The sequence below is a fragment of the Misgurnus anguillicaudatus genome, chromosome 15 (genome assembly GCF_027580225.2).
Source record: "Misgurnus anguillicaudatus chromosome 15, ASM2758022v2, whole genome shotgun sequence".
Taxonomy (NCBI): Eukaryota; Metazoa; Chordata; class Actinopteri; order Cypriniformes; family Cobitidae; genus Misgurnus; species Misgurnus anguillicaudatus.
In genome coordinates, this window is record NC_073351.2 from 17,145,616 (window position 1) to 17,164,082 (window position 18,467).

An 18,467-nucleotide genomic window follows, 5' to 3' on the forward strand; every position below is an offset into this window, starting at 1 on the left:
CCTCTCAGTTATCAGACTGTGGAAATTGAGACAGCATTTTAGCTGACAAGAAAATACTTTGACTGGGGTGAAAAGTAAATTAAACCAGATACTGTTGTCCTTTAAATTCACAAAAACATGTCATTTATTAACCCTCATGTCGTTCAGTGAGGTTTATTGTCACATTTGCACTATAATCTGTTTATCATATAAATGTTAATTTATTAACTAACATTAACAAACAAAAAGCAATACATTTGTTTAAGTACTTGTTTATCTTTTTTTACTTTTATACAACTGTTTATGCTAGATAATGTTAAGAAACAACTTTGTATTAGAAATATATTAGAAAATGATAAAATTAACATTACATTAATCAGGGCTTTACAGTATATTTATATATATAGTATGAATGAATTCGGACATATTACATCCACCATATTATACATCACAGGTCCGTAGCCAGCCTATTGAAAGGGGGGGTTCTTTTTTTCAAAAAGTGGAATTTTTTTTGCAGTTTTTCTCCTCCTTTTGTATTTAATTATGAGCAGGGCCATACGCAGGATTTTACAAATACTGAGGTCCATATATGTATTTTTGTAGGGCATGCACCCCAGGAAAAAAATATTTTTCTGCTCTACATATATGAATTTCAAAAAACATCAGAAAACCAAAGAATTAAATAACTATAGATTTCAAACCATGTCAGTACGCAGAAGATTTGTGTTGGTCATTATAGGAATGCATTGTAATAATTATTTTACCATCCTGGGCACAATGGGCTGTCAGTAAAGTAAACATAGGCTTACTGAATATAGGATCATTTTAGTGAATTAACTAAAGGCCATCAATAATTAGTTTATTAAATTAATTCAAAATATGCACACACTTATTATACACTTTATATGCTTAAATACAACACAACTGCAGGGAACTAGAACTGTATAAATGGGTTGGCAGAGGCTACTTTAGGGGGTCCATATCCCATGAAAGAAAACTGAAATTATTAAAAAAGCATAAATGAATCTACGATTACTTCACATTACCCACATTAGATAAATATTCTTCTTGCCCTGCATGCATTATACTAACTGTGTAAGATGTAAACATAATGCAAGCCTTCATTTTAAAATTCTCGCATCTGATTTAATGTCTGGTAATGAAGCAAAAGGCTTCTTGTTAACTGCAGTTACTTTAGTAAAAGTTGTTCAGAAAATCAAAATTCCACGATAAACCTTAAACGTACTTTTAATATCAGAGCTCAACACTATAGGCTACAGTCAGGACCAGTGAGTGACTTTCTCTTCTTTTGTTGTTTAATTAACTTTAATGACTTCAACAGGTACCGTGCTGTTTATTGGGCTTTAAGACCGAATGCAATAAAATGTTAAACCAAAAGATGAATGGGCTCATTTAAACTCCGTTCACGCGCATTACCGGTGGATGAAGCGTTGTACCGCACACGTGATGCGTCGCGTTTTCCAGTTCAAGCTTCGCATCAGTTCAGTACAACACAGTGAATTTAATCATACAGTAACAAAGATATCTTAACGAATAAAAGAGTGGCGTTGAATTTTGTTAATAAACACGCGCTGAATAATGGGAAGTGAATTACTGGAGGGAGTTAAAGCAACGCATTAAATTTGAACACCCATGTGTGCTCAGCTGCAGTAATGTTTCTTGTCTTGTCACCTTGACAATCACTGCGCATCTGAACCCTGTGTTGCACCTTTGTCTGCCTGGTCTGATTTTATTGGTCATCTCGGAATAATTTTGACTTTATCTTACTTAACGGGGTGCAGCTCAGACCTGTTGGCTTGTGACACCACACTACCGCGAGATCTATTTAAGAGTCATTTACTATAGAATCGGTCTCGCGGTGCTAAGACGTCACGTGCCGATCGGTCTGCGCAGCGCAGCCAGAAGTCAAACGAGCGCTGAGCGTTGAGTCAAATAAAACGAGCATCAGAAAATGACAGAAATCATGCGTTTAGCTTCAATAATGTATCATATTAATTTGAAACAGGAACCCAGAATTTTTGTCACAAGCATTGATTAAAACAATGATGACAATAATCAAGCGAAAAAACGACTTAAATTCTGGACCTTTTGGCAGTGAGGGGGGGTTTGTTCGAACCACCCGAACCCCCCCTGCTTACGGGCTTGCATCACGATGAAACATTTCATCATAACAAAAAGTGAGCTGTTAACTGTTAAACAAGGGCAATTTAAACACAAAGGACAGCTGTGTTATGTATGTATTTGCATTTGAATACAGCCGCATTACAACTTTCGGACATTTTTGAATAAAACAACGCCTCTCCTTTTTCTTCATTGGATAATTCCTCTCCTGGGGGCTCACGGGCTAGTAAAGTGTCCATCGAATACTACTCGCCCCGCCTACTGCTATATAGTATGGAGGAAGGAGGTTTCGGACACAGTGCCTCTCTCAATCTTTCTCACACACATATATGACTGTCACACCATTACTGTAACCTTGTAATAGAGTTTGACAGTAGCAGAATTGACACTGACTAATTTGGACAACAGAAAATCATAATATAATCTTGTTATCGATTAACAATAAAAAATATAACCATTTGAAAAATCGGAAAAAAATCAGGACACCAAATATAACTGCTTTACGGATTTGTTTAGTCTTATTATTGTTTTATATTGTACATTTATTATTATTTATATGTTGTTATAAAAGTTTTCAGTAATCTCTCATATATGCGTGTTTCGAAAAAAGATCTCAATGTCAGAGTTTCTCATCAAATTCAATAATAGCGATGCTGTCCACGTTCATTTTATAGCTTTGTACTCTTACTGCATGTTAAAAATCTAATATTTGTCTTTTTAAATAAACATTTGAAAGAGATTTAATACTGAAGAGAAATCTCCATTAAATCTCTTGACCTCTAAACAATCATGTTTTCTTCTGAAGAAAAAAAACAGTAGTCACTTGTATCAGGACGATATAAATAGAGCATGACAAGCCTCTGTGGTGACATTTTATTTGTTTTGATTAATGTCATGGACCATTAAACTGTGCACAGCCATGAACTATTGTGTACCTGTTTGACTAGGGTGTGCTCATGTGTTTGTGTGTAAAAGTGTGTGTGTGCGTGGCAGAGACAGATTTTGTTAGTATCTGTCAGTCATCTGTAATTTCAAGTGTCTCGGTGCTTTCATGCGCATTCCTGGATGCGATTTCGAGCATTGTGCGGCGTGACACGATTGCTTTCCCGAAGAGAGGTCAGGGAACACGCTGTGATATAAAGAGGATTTATGAAAAGGCATAAAAGCTTTTCGCGTAGGGCAAAGAGACCTCAGACACAATGATGGGGGTCTGTAAGATCTTGAAGACCTTAGAAGTATAAAGAGGAACGTGAGGCGTGTGAGCTCAGAAAGCGACATGCATGTGTTCCTATGCTTTTTGAGGTCGCACCCTCCTCTCTCCAAGTACCATAGCAGTGTTTCAGATAGAGAGATATTTTAAAGTTATTACATTCTATAAAGCATCAGCAGGCTGAAGCTGCGTGTGAAGCTCTGTGATGGCAGATGGAAGCACTTCCCATTTGAGGCTTTGGGTTTCAGAGCTTCCCGCACACACACATACACACTTCTCATCTCAGTTTTCAAAGCTTCTTTAATTTTCACCACCCCAGAGGAGCAATGATATCTCCAAAGCAGGCTCATCTGTCACATGCACTAACGATTTTTCTGATGACAGATATCAGACTGAAACTTTGTTGAATTCACCCCCCACCAATCCTTTATCACGCTTTTCACTCTCGGAAACCCCCACAGATACACCCATGTGCTCCCCACATTTCGTTCATTTCGTATTTCACTTTATATTAAACATATGTTAAGCTTCAACATTTCATTTATTGTTTAGGCATTCCAGAAGTGGTCTGTGTGTACTTCGGCATTTTTTTATCCATGACATTCACGTTAATCTGCCGCATACAAAAAATCTCCACAGATGTGAGTGTGCCTGCGGGATGACGCTTATCTTTGTTTGATTTATAGAACTAAGACCATACAGTCCTCTTCTGAACACGTTCTTTCATTTTTCGTGATCGGTCCTCATAAAGAGGCCTTGAAGATATTGTATCTTCTGTTAAAGCTGCTTTATAGAGGAAACTGTCTTGATCTTTAATGCGGTTCACATGGGATGTGTACCATTGTCACACTATTTCCTGAAGTGTCTCTTCCTCTATCAGGAGGATGGAGGCTCGCAGATAAGGTTTGCTGTGTTTGGGAATTTCCTAGTTTTTTCCTGGAAGGAAAGATAGAGAGTGGACAGGGTCTCCTGAAGGTCCTTGTTCAGGGAGCTAGCGGAAGTTTTTGGACACCTGCTGTAACTGATAAGTAAGTGTACAGCAGTGAAATGTATTTGTGTAAGACGAAGACCTTTTCACCTTCTCATCTCATTGTCTGTGTAACCAGACCTAAATAGCCTGTTTACAATAGGTATCGTTGGTGCACTTCTGGCTATTCCAAAACATTATGTATCATATTTGTTACCCTGCCTGTGAAAACCCAGCTAAAGGACTATGGGCCTTATTTTAACGATCTAAGTGCACGGTCTAAAGCGCACGGCACACGGTCCGAATCCACTTTTGCTAATTGAACGATGGGAAAAATGGTTTGTGTGCCGAGCGCACGGTCGAAAAGGGTTGTTCCTATTCTCGTAATGAGTAATGGGTGTGTTTTGGGCGTAACGTGCATCCCCTTTAAAAGCCAATTGCGCTGGCGCTATGTCTAATCCCTATTTAAATGACGGACTTTGTAAACTGAAAAACTAAGCGAAGGAAGAAGACCCCCAATTTAAGATTAATGTTAAATCATTGTGTCGTTTTTTATTTGTATTGAAATTGTTATTTTTTTATTAAAACCTTTAAAAACCCGTTTTCTTTTAGCCATGGAAGTAAAAAAGCAGGCTTTTAATTGCTGTAAATGTATGGATATCCAACATCATCAAAACAGTATGAAAAGGTTTTACTCTAAAAATACTTTTTTTTGTAGGAGAAGATAAATAATTTACGTCCAGAGAGCCGTTTCAGCACTCGGACAGCGTCATGAGTTTTTTTTAAAGCATTACTTTAAAAATGTTTCTCATCTCACCATATCCACAGGTACAGAGTCATCATATACAATAAATCTGTAGGGTGGCATTTAAAAAAAAACATTTAAAAATAGGTACAATATTTGCATTTGTTTAAAGCAAAACATTTAATTATTACCAGGCTACAGGTGAAGCAGCTCTTTACGCCTTCTAAAATCTTGTAATTGGTCCTCATTTATGTTCAAGAGACTCAATAATAATCGTTTACATTTGAATCCTTAAATTTTTCATATTATAAAAAGGGTTGTGTTCTGCTGTGCATCCATGTTTGGGATAAGCAAACGCGTATTGTCGTCCCGTATTATGAATCCGTTTATTAAATAACAAAAACTTTATTGCGCCATTGACTTTAGACTTTAGACCAGGTTTTTGTTGGTCAATGGCGTAGTCTATTTTAGTTGCTCCAAAATAGCAACGTGCCAACAATGCGCCTGAACACACCTCGTTTTCAGACCAGAACGCCCCGGGGTGCAAAATTGGGTGCAAATGCATTTGCTATTTAAATAACGTGGTGCTAAACGTGAAAATGATAATTGCTCCGGGTTGAAACTAGCAAAAGACACTTACTTCGAGCATTGCGCTGCATTGTGCTGGGTGTATGATAGGGCCCTTTATGTTTTCCACATAAAATCATCCTACATAATGTACAGAACATTCTGTCAAAATATAACCTTGATATGTTTAATATTGACTGAGAAAGGCCTTTTGAAAGATTAAAATCAATAGCCTCTTTCACACAGTAATTTCTGTAAATTACCATGAATTTACCAGTAAATACAAAAATGTGCTGTTCCGTCTTTTAACCAGTAAGATATAATTCACACATCAGTATCAAAATACCGGTAAACTCTGAGAGAAAGCAGAAGTTACCTGTGGCACACAGCGAGCTCAGTGTTGTATTTGTAAACAATGGCGGGTTATGACTTCATATCCACGGTCTGTATTTTGTTGTTTTCACATCTGTGGCAAACGCTGATGGTCGCAAAGTTGCTTGTGACCAAACAACTTTGCATTAGGCGACGTCAAACAGAACCTGCGTTTTTAACAACAGTACTGTTTGCACATTAGGCTTCACAGAGGGTGTGCTAAGGAATTCGGCAAATAGATGGTAAGCTGTTTTAAACAACTTTTGTGAAGAAATGTGGATGTTAGCTTCAGGTGTGCTCGACATTTAAGCAGCGTGTGTGTGGAAACGTCCGTAAACAGTGTGGAGGTAAACGCGTCATCTGTATCAAAACGTTATGATTGGCTCGAAGCTGTCAGTGCGGTCTGACGTTGTCCGTTCTAAATGACGATCATCTATATTTTTTGGTTCACACATAGCGCTTACCGGTAAATTACTAATAATCTTACAACCTCTTTTACTGGTAAATTGGCAGCACTGATTTAAATTACCAGTAAAGACAATAAAGGGACTATTGGCTAAAATCAGTGTGAAATCAAACTTTGATGCTTTAAATCTCATAATTAGATTATAAGGCTTCAGCCTGGATTTCACAGACAGAGTCACCTATATTTTTCATGGAAAGGGCAATCCCAGAATGCATTGCATCATACTTACATTTAATATGTTTTAAAGAAAATGCTTCTGTTTCACTATTACATTCCATCTGATTAAAATGGGCTATTTTATCTGATAGTTATTTGTATATTGTTTGTGCTTATTATGTTAACACAGAGCTAAGACAGAGTTAACACTAACGCCCGACTCTTGGAATCAACTGTAAGTGTTAGCAGGTGTTAATCAAGTCTCCTTTACACTTAAGGGAGTGTTTTAAATTAGTCGTTTATCACATTCCTTTTGGGTTACCCTGCTAAAAACCAAGCTTACACCATAACATGACTTCATGACAACATCCCATGCTGGGGGCCAGCATCCAAATTATGCTTTTTATATTCTACTCACTATGTAGGCAGCACAGAAAGGCAGCTCAGTATCCTTCAGAACAGAGGCGTTTGTGTGTGTGTGTGTGTGTGTGCGTACAGATGTGTGCAGATATGCGGCTTTCATGTGGGTGTAAATGGTTGCATGTGTCGTGAGTCAATATGTTCACGCTTTCCCCCGAAGGCTGTCCCGAGACTTGAGGGAAAAGGAGGAGAGCCGGTTGTCATGTCAACAGCGATGCAAGTCCCTGCAGGAGCAGCTGTTGGCGTGGCAACAGAAAGAGGAGGAGGTGACCCGGAGACTGGAGCGGGCGGAGGTCGAGATGAAGGACCTGAGAGAAGCCCGATCAGCTCTACAGCAGGAGAGGTTCGACACAAACACAAAACACTCTTACCGGCCGCGCTCCACAGCAGGAGTAAACAAATACAGTCTTGCTTACTCAGTTGCCATGCATTAATACATACAAATAGGTTTGTGTGCAGTCACACTACAGATGTCTGGCTTTTTCTCTTTGCATCCTTCTGTCCCACCTGCTCCTCTAAAAAATCGGTCGGCACGTCTGGACTTGTAAGACGTGACTCATTGTTCGTGAACCTGTTTCTTTTTTATCCGTCTTCATTTATACAAAAAACCTTTACACAAATGCTGACTAGCAAAGAAACATTAAGTTCCATTTAAAGTAAAAAGCTACTAGGCCTGCATTACAGCGATTTTACCATGGTTATGAAGTGACAGACAGACACTTCATAAAAACTGTACTAACTTAAAAATTGTGGTAAAATAAGAGTAATGTACAACATCTTGGCATATTGCATCTATACAATGCCAATATACTAAAATACACCAGTAAATTTTGAATATATATAGAGATACATTTATTTTTGATTATAACCATTTCAGCTCATCCAATCAGAATTCAAAGTTTGAACTATTAGTTTTATAAACTGTAGTTATCTATGCCAAATAGCTTGTTAGTTATCGTTTAGAAAAAAGTGTCTACTAAATGCCTGAATGTCTAAACAAATGTGATAAATGTAACGCTTATGCATTAACAAAACAACAAAAAATTGCATTTGTTTTTTCAAATCCAGGCCTAGGTCTCTTAATCTAGTTATTAGATATGGAGCAACAAAGTTTGATTTGACTTATTGATTTCAATTTTTGACATTACCTTACTCAGGCAATATTAAAAATATCAAAGTTATATTTTCACAGAATGTTTTTTTACATAATGCATGATGATTTAATGTAGAAAACAGTAAATTACAAAACAATGTTTGTCGTTGCTACTCAGTCTCATGTAGATGCGTATAAATAGCACAAAGTGTGAAAATCGTGCAGTACATACGGCAAATTCCACTTTGGCGTGCATATGATACGCCAGTCCTTCCCATTCACTTAAATGGCACATCTTTTTTGTAGTTTTCTTTATTGGTTTCTACATTTTTTTCTGTTTTTTTACTTGGGTTTAGGGTTAGTTTTAAGATTTGCTTAAGGAGGATATTTAAAGTTGCAGTGTGTAAATTTTAGTGGCATCTAGTGGTGAGGTTGTGAATTGCAACCATTGGCTCAGTCCACTGCTTACCTCTTGCTTTTGAAACACATAGAGAGCCTACGGTAGCCGCCACCGGACAAACATGTCATCGTTGGAGACAACTTAGTAAAAAGGTTTGTTCTGTAGAAACATGGCTGCACAAAATGGCGGCTTCCATGTAAGGGGACCCTCTGTGTATGGAGATATAAACTTCTCATTCTAAGGAAACAAACACATAACTGTTCATTATGAAAGGTCTTTATTCACCCCTTATAATTTAGTTTTGTATATTTTTTTGCATTTCTGTCAAGAGATCCTTCTATAAATTACACACTGCACCTTTAATATACAGGTTTCTCCATGTTTTTGTCTATATTTAAGCCATGGTCGCTTGGAGTTAGGGTTAGAATTGGGGTTTGGATGTCGTTTTTATATAACAAAAAGTTGTTCTAACCCTAAACCCAAGTGAAAATGGTAAAAAAAATAGCTAAATAAATTGAAACAAATAAACAAAACGACAAAAAAGATGCGCTGTTTAAGTGAATATATAGGAAGGACTTTGGCGTATGTATTGCATGATTTTCACACTTTGTGCTATTTATACGCAACTCTGTGAGACTGGGTTGGTCTGTCTGTCTGTCCTAAAGCGGTCTTTGTCTGGATCCGTCTCTCGGGTGTCATTATCCTACCGGTTTTTAAGGTTCAGCTGATTGGCTCAGTCCAGATCAAGACCTGTTTAGTAGTCTGAGTACCTGTGTTCCTCTTACATATCTTTTCATTCACCCGCCCTCCACTTCTCAAACCTGTTTTCTATTTGATCTTCCATTGTTCTTTTCCACCTGTTCACCGGGGTAATTGCAACTCAATTCACGTCTATCCTCTCCTTTATTAGGGCCTAATTGTATCCATCCCCACCTGGGTCTTGAGTTTCTGTTTGTATGTGTTTTTCTCCCCGTCAGTGGCCTTTTGTTGCTTACCAGCTGTTGCGTGTTTAGATGTCTCGTGTTGTTTGTATACACGCCTCTGTCCCTGTGGTCTACCTGTCTGTTAGCAACCAGCAGTACTGGGGCTCTCCATCTCTGCATCGTGTGCTGTATTTATTCAAGCTCCTTTACACTTCTGCTGGTGTGTCTCAGTGCAGCATCGGGTGATGGTCTCATTATCCTCCATCTGTGCTCACTCATGTCTCACTCATTTTCACCTGTTGATGTTCAGGCTTGTTTGATCTTCAACACCCTTTCCTTGTTAGGCCTGTGCATTCCCGATTGGCATACATATTGAATATTAGTGATGGTGAATAATGGGAACTACATGTATGGTGCTTGTAAGGTCACAATAGATGGGTGTGTTATTATGCAAAGCTGTTCAGAGTGGTTTTTAGTGCACTGGCAGTACGTACTGAATTAGAAGTATTTACTTATCGGCCGTTAAAACAGTACGTTCTATATATGGCTAGTGTGAATGAAATTTGGACATACTGTATCTTCCATGTTGATACATCATGTGGCATTTGTCGTCATAACAACAAGAGAGACATTAATTTGGACGATGTTAATCAAGCGCAATTAATCACAAGGAACAGCTGTTTTTCTTATGTATTTACATTTGAATAGAGCTGTTACCACTTTACGACATTGTTCAATATGACGCCTCTCCTTCTTCTTCTTCTCCTTCTTCTTCTTCTTCTTTGGGTGACTCACAGGATAGTAAAGTATTCATTGAATGCACACTTTAAATCTTGCTGGAAGTAGTAGGTTATCTGGGTTCTTTTCACCAATTTTTTTTGAAAACGATGAATTCGAATACTATGAAAAACGAATTACATTATTGCAAAAAAATCTGAAGGAATGAGGAAAAAATAAAATGTCACGGGCTCTTTCGTCTGTGTAACACAGCGGGAATTTTTTAAAGAATGTTCTGGGAACATACCGTACTTTCCGGACTATAAGGCACATCATTCAAAAATGCTGAGTTAACTGTGGTAATAACTGTGGGTTTACACCAAATGCGAAGTGTGCAATCGCATCGCGTTGCTCGCTCTAGATTACTCGCGGGATTTAACTTCGAGTCATGCGTATTTTTTGCTCGAGTTGAATATTTTCAACTTGGGTGAAGACGCGTTTGAGGCGAATAGCACGTGTTTTCCCATATCGCGTCATTCGCATCGCCCCACGCGAGGACGCGTCTGATCGCGTCTTTGCATTAACTTTGTATGTAATCTACTTGCGCAAATCGTTGAACTCGCATCTGGTGTAAACCCACAGTTAGTCACAGTGGACTATACGTCGCGTTTATTTTGAAAATTATTTCACAAAATCCAAGCTGAAGAGCAGATATTTAATCTGGAAAGGCCAGTTATTCAACTAAACAATAGCAGACAGAACAGCAGGCTGAATAGATGTCTGTACGTTAAAGTCATATTATCAGTTATTTAAACGATAAACCATAGCATACAGAACTTACTTGGAAGGCTGAATAGGCTAAATTAACCGAACAACCCAACTAGCGTGAAGTTCGCATACTTGTCATTTCACATTACTGAATCCATTGAATTACATAAATACAAAAGCGAACTCTCGCGGTTGTAGAGGGATATGTTGTCTCTTGCCTCATAAATGTCAAAATTAATTCATATTGACTTAGAAGGCGCACCTGACTATAAGACGCAGCACCAGCCAAGTTATGAAAAAAACGCGGCTTATAAACTGAAAAAAACGGTACTCACTTTATTTACTGATTTTTGCCTACTAAATAGTATGGAAGTAGGTGATTTTGGACGCAACATTAGTGATGTTCTGGTTTCTAATATAATCATTAATAGTTTAGTTAGTGCACTTACAAATCCTTCAACGTATGAGTAATAACATAGTGATGCTTGTCTTAACATGTTTCCCAGTATTGCAGTTACTAATACACAGGGTTTTTCACTGGTGTCAACTTTGTCTACTTCTGCCTGACTGTCTACCGTGAAAACTTCCTGCCCGAGTCAATTGGAGTTTGACGTCTTGAAAGGCAGATATCTGATTTTTGAAAGTACAGTGATCAGTTAGTCATATGGCATGAGTCAGATGTGAGGGCCTTATTAGACACATGCTCATACCTGTGCTGTAGGTGAGGTGGAGTCAAAGGTTGCAGGTGCTTGACTAATAAGATGGAAATGACTATTTAGGTTGTCAAGAAGAAGCCTCAAGCATAAAACGATTTACATTTTTGCGAAAATATCTAAAGGAATGAGGGTTCCCGGCTCTTTCTTCTGTGTAACGCAGTGGGAATTTTTTGAAGAATGTTCTGGGAATTTTTTCAAGATAATTAACTAAATGAAGACAGGGTCTCCAATTCGAATCAGTGTTTTGAACTCAAGAATCAGGTCTCATACATGGATGAATCATTCGTCTTTTCAAATTTTTGTAAACTGAATCAACCAGTTCATTAAAAAGATCCATTTGTTTACAAATTAAACATTGCTTTCTCATTAACGTTCGTGAATACGCCAAGAGCATCGGCAGATGTCAAGATTTTGTAGTAATGGTGAATAAAGCAAGTCAAGACATACATAAACACTCCAGCTTTCTTTCAACCTAGTTTCTATATTACTAGGTCAGTTTGGCATTATTTCTAAAGCTCTGAAGGATAAACAAAGAGGTTAACAGAACGTTCTGATCGTGTGCTTGAACTAACTGTGCTGTTTTAGTTGAGAGGGACAAGTGCACACACGCACACACAAAATAACTGGGACCCTGCGGTAACCAAGCTTTGCCAATTATCACAGTCCTGGCAGACCAGAGCAAAAGAGTTTCTGACCCCTTTTTCACCCTATAAAGGACATCTTGTCCCCCAGCTCACTAGTTTTCTTGCCCAACTGCTTCATCAGTCTTTGTGTGTCTTTTGAATAATAAGGACAGACCCGTCTTTCATCCGTTTGACCGGATCACAGTGACACTGTTGATGTGTTTTTAGATGAAGAGAGAAGGAGTGTGACACTTTACTGTGGGAGCACTTTTAGATGGTCTCACATACACACAGCCTGGGGTTGTACAACCACAAGCAACCCCCTTTACACTAGCTAACAAAGACCAGTTCAAAATGAGAAAGTGTCATCATTTCACTTCTGGTCAAATTAGAATAAAACCGTTTTGAAATGATCTCTTGGCACACGAGCTCAAACATATACAGTTTAAATTCTACATATTCAATAATGTTCCTCATTAAAATTATGTGAATCATATAAAGGGTGTGTCCCGCGTGTGTCCTTACGACCCTGCAAAGGACAAGCAGTTTTGGATTTGGACCGTATGGAATTATTAAGAAGTTGTTTATTATTAGCGAGGGGCAACCTTTGATCTTTGTTTGATGATGCCAATACGGAAGTGACTTAAATAAAAATAAAAAATTCATTGAGTGGCCACTAGAGGCTGGCTTCAAAAGGAAGTCAATTCCCATAGACCTCCATGGTAAAATGCCCAACTTTACAGTAGAAAATATGTTTACAGCCTGGTACAAAAAGTGTTTTTAGTCTGTATAGCTAATTTTGCCCTTCATGACAACTGTGAGGGGGTGAATTTTTTTGTAACTCATCTGTTTAAATTATATTAAGCCTTACCCTGCGTTCACACCAGCCGTGGTACAGGCGGCAAATAGTTGGACGCTTGTAAATCTTTAGTTTACTAGCTTTATTCGTGCGTGAAAGCTGTGCGCGAAATTCTAGTCATTCGAGACATTCACGTGGAAATTCACGTCATGGGAGGGGCTTCTGCGACTCCGCTCGCTCCCTGTAATCACGTGACTAGTAGAGCAAGCTAACCGCACTGCAGGATGCCTATTCGCGTCTTTGCATTGACACTTGCGCTTGCCACCTCTTTTACGTCTGGTATGAATAGAGACAGAGCGCAGTTATGCTAATTTGAAAACCACGCCCACCGGGGGAAAAGCAATCCAACCGTCTCCGTTGACTTTGTATTGCGAGAGGCCACCTCATTGTCATTTCTGGCTTATAACAAAAACGGAATAATGCCTAAAAGCTGCTGTGTCACAGGGTGTACAGCTAACAAGCCCAAAATCCCAGAAATAAGTTTTTATAAGCTCTCGAGCTGTAAAACTCAGCCTCTAAGGAGAAAAAAGTGGATTGCTGACTACGTTTCCCCTATAGTGGGCGCAGTTCTACTAATAGTAGTACTATGAAAAGTTGCCTGTTTCCACTTTTGTGTCTTTTAACACTCGTTTTTTGGGACTGACAGCCTATAAAAACTTATTTCTGGGTTTTTTGGCTTGTTAGCTGTACACCCTGTGACACAGCAGCTTTTAGGCATTATTCTGTTTTTGTTATAAGCCAGAAATGACAAGGAGGGAGCCTCTCGCAATACAAAGTCAATGGAGACGGATGGATTGTTTTCCCCCCGGTGGGCGTGGTTTTCAGGTTATGAGTATGACGCGTTGCGCTCTGTTTCTATGCGACATTAAAGTTCTGCATAATTAAGGGCGTGGCCACTTGAGTGATGGGGGAACTGCCACTGTTGTCTCTAGAGTCGAGCTAGGCGCGTGTGGTTTTAGCAACCAGCCACCTTTGCTTCACCCATGTCCTGCCTCTTTACCCATTTTCGGTTATCCGCGAGTGATGCGTGGTGATGTGACGTTAAGCTCAAAAATGCTTTTCACAAACCTATGGGTGACATCACGGACACTACGTACATTTTTTACAGTCTATAATAGAGGTTATGCACGTGACGTCACCTTCGGCGAAAGTGGCTGCAGTTAGGGCCGATTCACACCGGCTGCGTGGCATGTGCGTTTCAGCTGCGTGGCGTGTCCGTTTTTATTTAGGCTCCCATGTTAGCAGGTTTGACAGTTCACACCGCCTGCATGACACGCACGTCTCAGGCGCGGCTCGAGCCGCGCTGAAAACGCGTGCATGCTAGGAATAGGACCGACGCCTATTTTTCACGCCACACTCAAGCGTCTTGGAAGTGTTTCCAGGCAAAATATGTGTCACCTATAGCAACAGCAGCACGTCAGCGCTGCGTCAGGCATGCTTCTGGTATGTACAGACACAGAAAACGCGACGCAGCCGCCACGCAACTGACATGCAACTGATACGCCACGCAGCCAGTGTGAATCGGCCCTTACGCCCACTGAGTGGCAAAAAGTCTGGGCAACAGCATTAGGGCCGATTCACACCGGCTGCGTGGCGTGTGCGTCTCAGCTGCGTGGCGTGTCAATTTTTATTTAGGCTCCCATGTTAGCAGGTTTGACAGTTCACACCACCTGCATGACATGCACGTCTCAGGCGTGGCTCGAGCCGCGCCTAAAATGCGTGCATGCTAGGAATAGGACCAACGCCTATTTTTCACGCCACACGCAAGCATCTTGGAAGCGTTTCCAGGCAAAATATATGTCACCTATAGCAACAGCAGCGCGTTAGCGCTGCATCAGGCATGCTTCTGGTATGTACAGACACAGAAAATGCGACGGAGCCGCCACGCAACTGACATGCAACAGATACGCCACGCAGCCGGTGTGAATCGGCCCTTAGTGTAGCGTGAAAAACGCGTCTAAAATAGGAAAAGTAGTTGTGTGAATGACTGTGCTAAGCTAACAAAATTTGGAGCGGTCGTTTTCCAAAAAACACTCAAAGGTGAAGTAAATCAGTAGCCAGGTATGTAAAATTTGGGGATAAAAAATCCTATAAAAATACACCAATGAATTCTCTTATTCTGTGTAATTGCAAAGTTTTGTCAGTGAGCCTTCATTAAAAAACATCCATTATGATGAGCCTTTTGTTCTAGAAAGGTGGGATGTTTTAATAGTGTTAGGCAAGACATATATGTCAGGAAAAGCAAAGTCTGGCCATATGCCAATGTTCACAGACTACTGGTTGTTTGGCAAGTTGTTAGGGTCACTAATAAGGCCAACTTAATTCAATTTAAGCTGATAATAGTTAGTTTTACTGGCTTTTTACAGCAGCCACTATAAAAGCCAGCCATTTTGTTGAATGTTTTGCCACTCAGTGTAAGCTCTAGTGTAGTCACATGGAAAAGTGACGTTGTTGCATACCCTCTATTGTTAGGAAAATGAGCCAATTGTGGTGGATAATTTTAGAATATTTTTACTATTTAATTTGAAAGATTACAACTAAACTTTCAAGAAACTACAAGCACAGGGGGACTACAGTACTATAGGATGTTTATATATGAAAAGCTGTCACATAAAATTCACAGAATTTTGTGTAAGCCCTATTTATAATTGCTTTAGATAGTTGAGTAAATTTTGTTAGTATCATTTGTCTTTGAAAATGATACAATATGGGTGCGTGTGTGTAAAGGTGAACCTGGACTGCTGTTGTATCCAGTGTGTGCACAGACATTTACAGCTCCACTCCATCCAACTATCATTTTCTATCCAAGTTCTGTTTGTATACAATCATAACAAGCTGGCTAGCAAGTATAGTACATTTTATCTTTGTGAGTGTATGTTTACACATTTGTGTTGCTGTTTGTCATGGAAACAGTGAGACAATTTACCACCACTCCTAAACTGAACCAAAAAGTAATTATATACACATGTCTGTCAAAAGTTTAATTACTTATTTTTTACTGTTTGCAGATTAATACATGCATACAATTTCAGCATGTATGTGATTGCCATTGACAGGTTTCATTATTCAGAGTGTTTATTGGCTGAAGGGATTTTCTGTTCCTAATTAACATGGAGGTTAATGTCATTATAAAGATATTTGTTTGGCTCACTGAAATATCATTTAAAAGATGCTTGTGAGAGAAAATAATATGAAAGCGGATGGAGACAGAACATTTCTCAAGTTGGAATGATTGAGAGGACAGGAGGGAAAATGTGCGTGTGTACTTAAATATATTTTGGTGACAAATTGGTGCCCAAAAACAAGCAAAATCTGACAAACATGAGCAAAGCCTTCCTTTGGGGACGTCCTAATTTGTAAAAATGCTATAAAAATATTGTAAATGAAGGTTTTTTTTGTTAAAATGTAAAAGGTTTTCTGTTAGGGTTAAGGTTGAAGTATGGTTCGTGTGCGCAGTACGCAATTTTTGTCATACATCTTTATCATTATGTACTGTACTCGCACTGCCAGATTTTTGCAACCCCACGTACATTACGTGTAGTGCAAGTGCCTACACAAGAATGTACTATGTAGCCCAGGAGATGCATTGCATTTTGTGGCGGCTCGTGACTGCGCATCCGAGGGGCGCAAATTTAAAATATGTGTTTGGAGTGTCATGTGTGTTGCTCGTGTTTTCAAAATATGTGTTTGTTGCGTCATGTGAAACATGTGCATCACATGTTTTGCCTGCTGCACACACGTCAAAACCGTTTATGATAAAAGAGACGCTCACAATCACAAAATACACGCAAGACACTCCCTTAACAGTAAACTGTGATTACGCATTACACATTTTTTATTATAAACCCTTAAGACGCATCTGTAGCAGGCACTTATTTTGACAAGACACGTGATGCACATAGGTTAACTTGACGCGCAGAACACATATTTAAAAAAATTACGAACCACACACATGACGGGCTACATACATGTTGTGACGCACTTCACATTGAGCGCCCTCAAAAGAAAGAAGTCGAATAAACTATACTTTTATCAGGGGCTTTAGGGTTTAAGTGTGGGTTAGGGTTCGGTTATAGTATTTTCCGAAGTCGTCGGAGCCGATGGTGTAGTGGGCAGCGCTCCGACATGTGGTGCTTTCGCACTTTCGGCGACCCGAGTTCGATTCCCGACTCGTGGTCATTTGCCGATCCCATACCCCTCTCTCTCCTCCCTGTACTTTCCTGTCCTCTCCTAACCTCACTGTTTAATAACGGCAAAAACTAGCAAAAAATAAATAAACAATTAAATAGTATTTACCGAAGTCAAAGCAGTGTTAGCTCACCACAGATGAATTTGTGATATGTCCATAATTTCTCACAAGACTTTTTTAAAATACTCGCGTACTGCAGTGAGATATGCAAAACATTTAGATGTTCTGTGCGTTCCCACTTGACTTTGTCATTCAATGTGCTGAATCAGCCACAACTGGTGACAGTTCAGAACACACCGAAAAACGAAAGGGCTCATTTGCGTACGTCCTACGGTGTAGCCGTGCAAACATACATGCAGTATCCACGCGTGCAGTATCCACCACAGTAGCAGCGCGACCATCAATGAAGCAGCAGTTTGGTCAGTTTAACCTACAAACGAAGAAGAAACAGCAGCTTGTTGTGGATGTTTTAAGACAACATGATCTCACAAAGTTCCGTGGGATAGTCACGGAATTTTTTGCTCATTTTTCCGTGGCATTCTCACGGATCTCCGCATTTTTCCGTGGCCCTGCTACAGACTGTCTTTTTCCGTGGCATTCTCAGGGATTGGTTACTCAACTGCTTTTTCCTGTTTTCAAACCATTTTCGCTTCGGTTTAGGGTTAGATTTGGTGTTTGCGTTAGTATGTCACTTTAACTATTGGTTTATACTATTTTTTCTGATTTATTCTTTTATATTTTCTAAACTTTAAACAATTGTCGCCTGGCGTTGGAGTTAGAGTTGGGTTTTTGTAGGGATGTAATTTCATGTAAATCTAACCCTAAACCGAAGCGAAAATGGTAAGAAAATAAGACAAAACAGTTGAGTAACCAATCCGTGAGAATGCCACGGAAAAAGACAGTCCGTAGCAGGGCCACGGAAAAATGCGGAGATCCGTGAGAATGCCACGGAAAAATTTGCACAAAATTCCGTGACTATGCCACGGAAATTCGTGAGATCAGGTTGTTTTAAGAAGACCAGCAGTGATGGAAGTAAATAAACAGTGACTTTTGTTGCAGTTTGAGTTAAATCACTCCTCAACTTGGCCCATCTTTTTTCTCACCGTCGCAAACGGAAATACCTATGATACAGTTTTTTAGTGGGAGGAGTTCTAG

General features: G+C 39.4%; 1 protein-coding gene across 1 annotated transcript in view; it reads left to right on the forward strand.

Annotated features, from left to right (window-relative positions):
* Positions 1–18,467, forward strand: part of LOC129418696 (Leucine-, glutamate- and lysine-rich protein 1) — a 52,135-nt gene that overhangs the window by 13,243 nt on the left and 20,425 nt on the right. Inside the window, exon 3 of the mRNA XM_055173533.2 lies at positions 7,185–7,367. Within this exon, the coding sequence (XP_055029508.2) occupies positions 7,185–7,367 (183 nt within the window). The remainder of the gene's footprint in view (positions 1–7,184; positions 7,368–18,467) is intronic.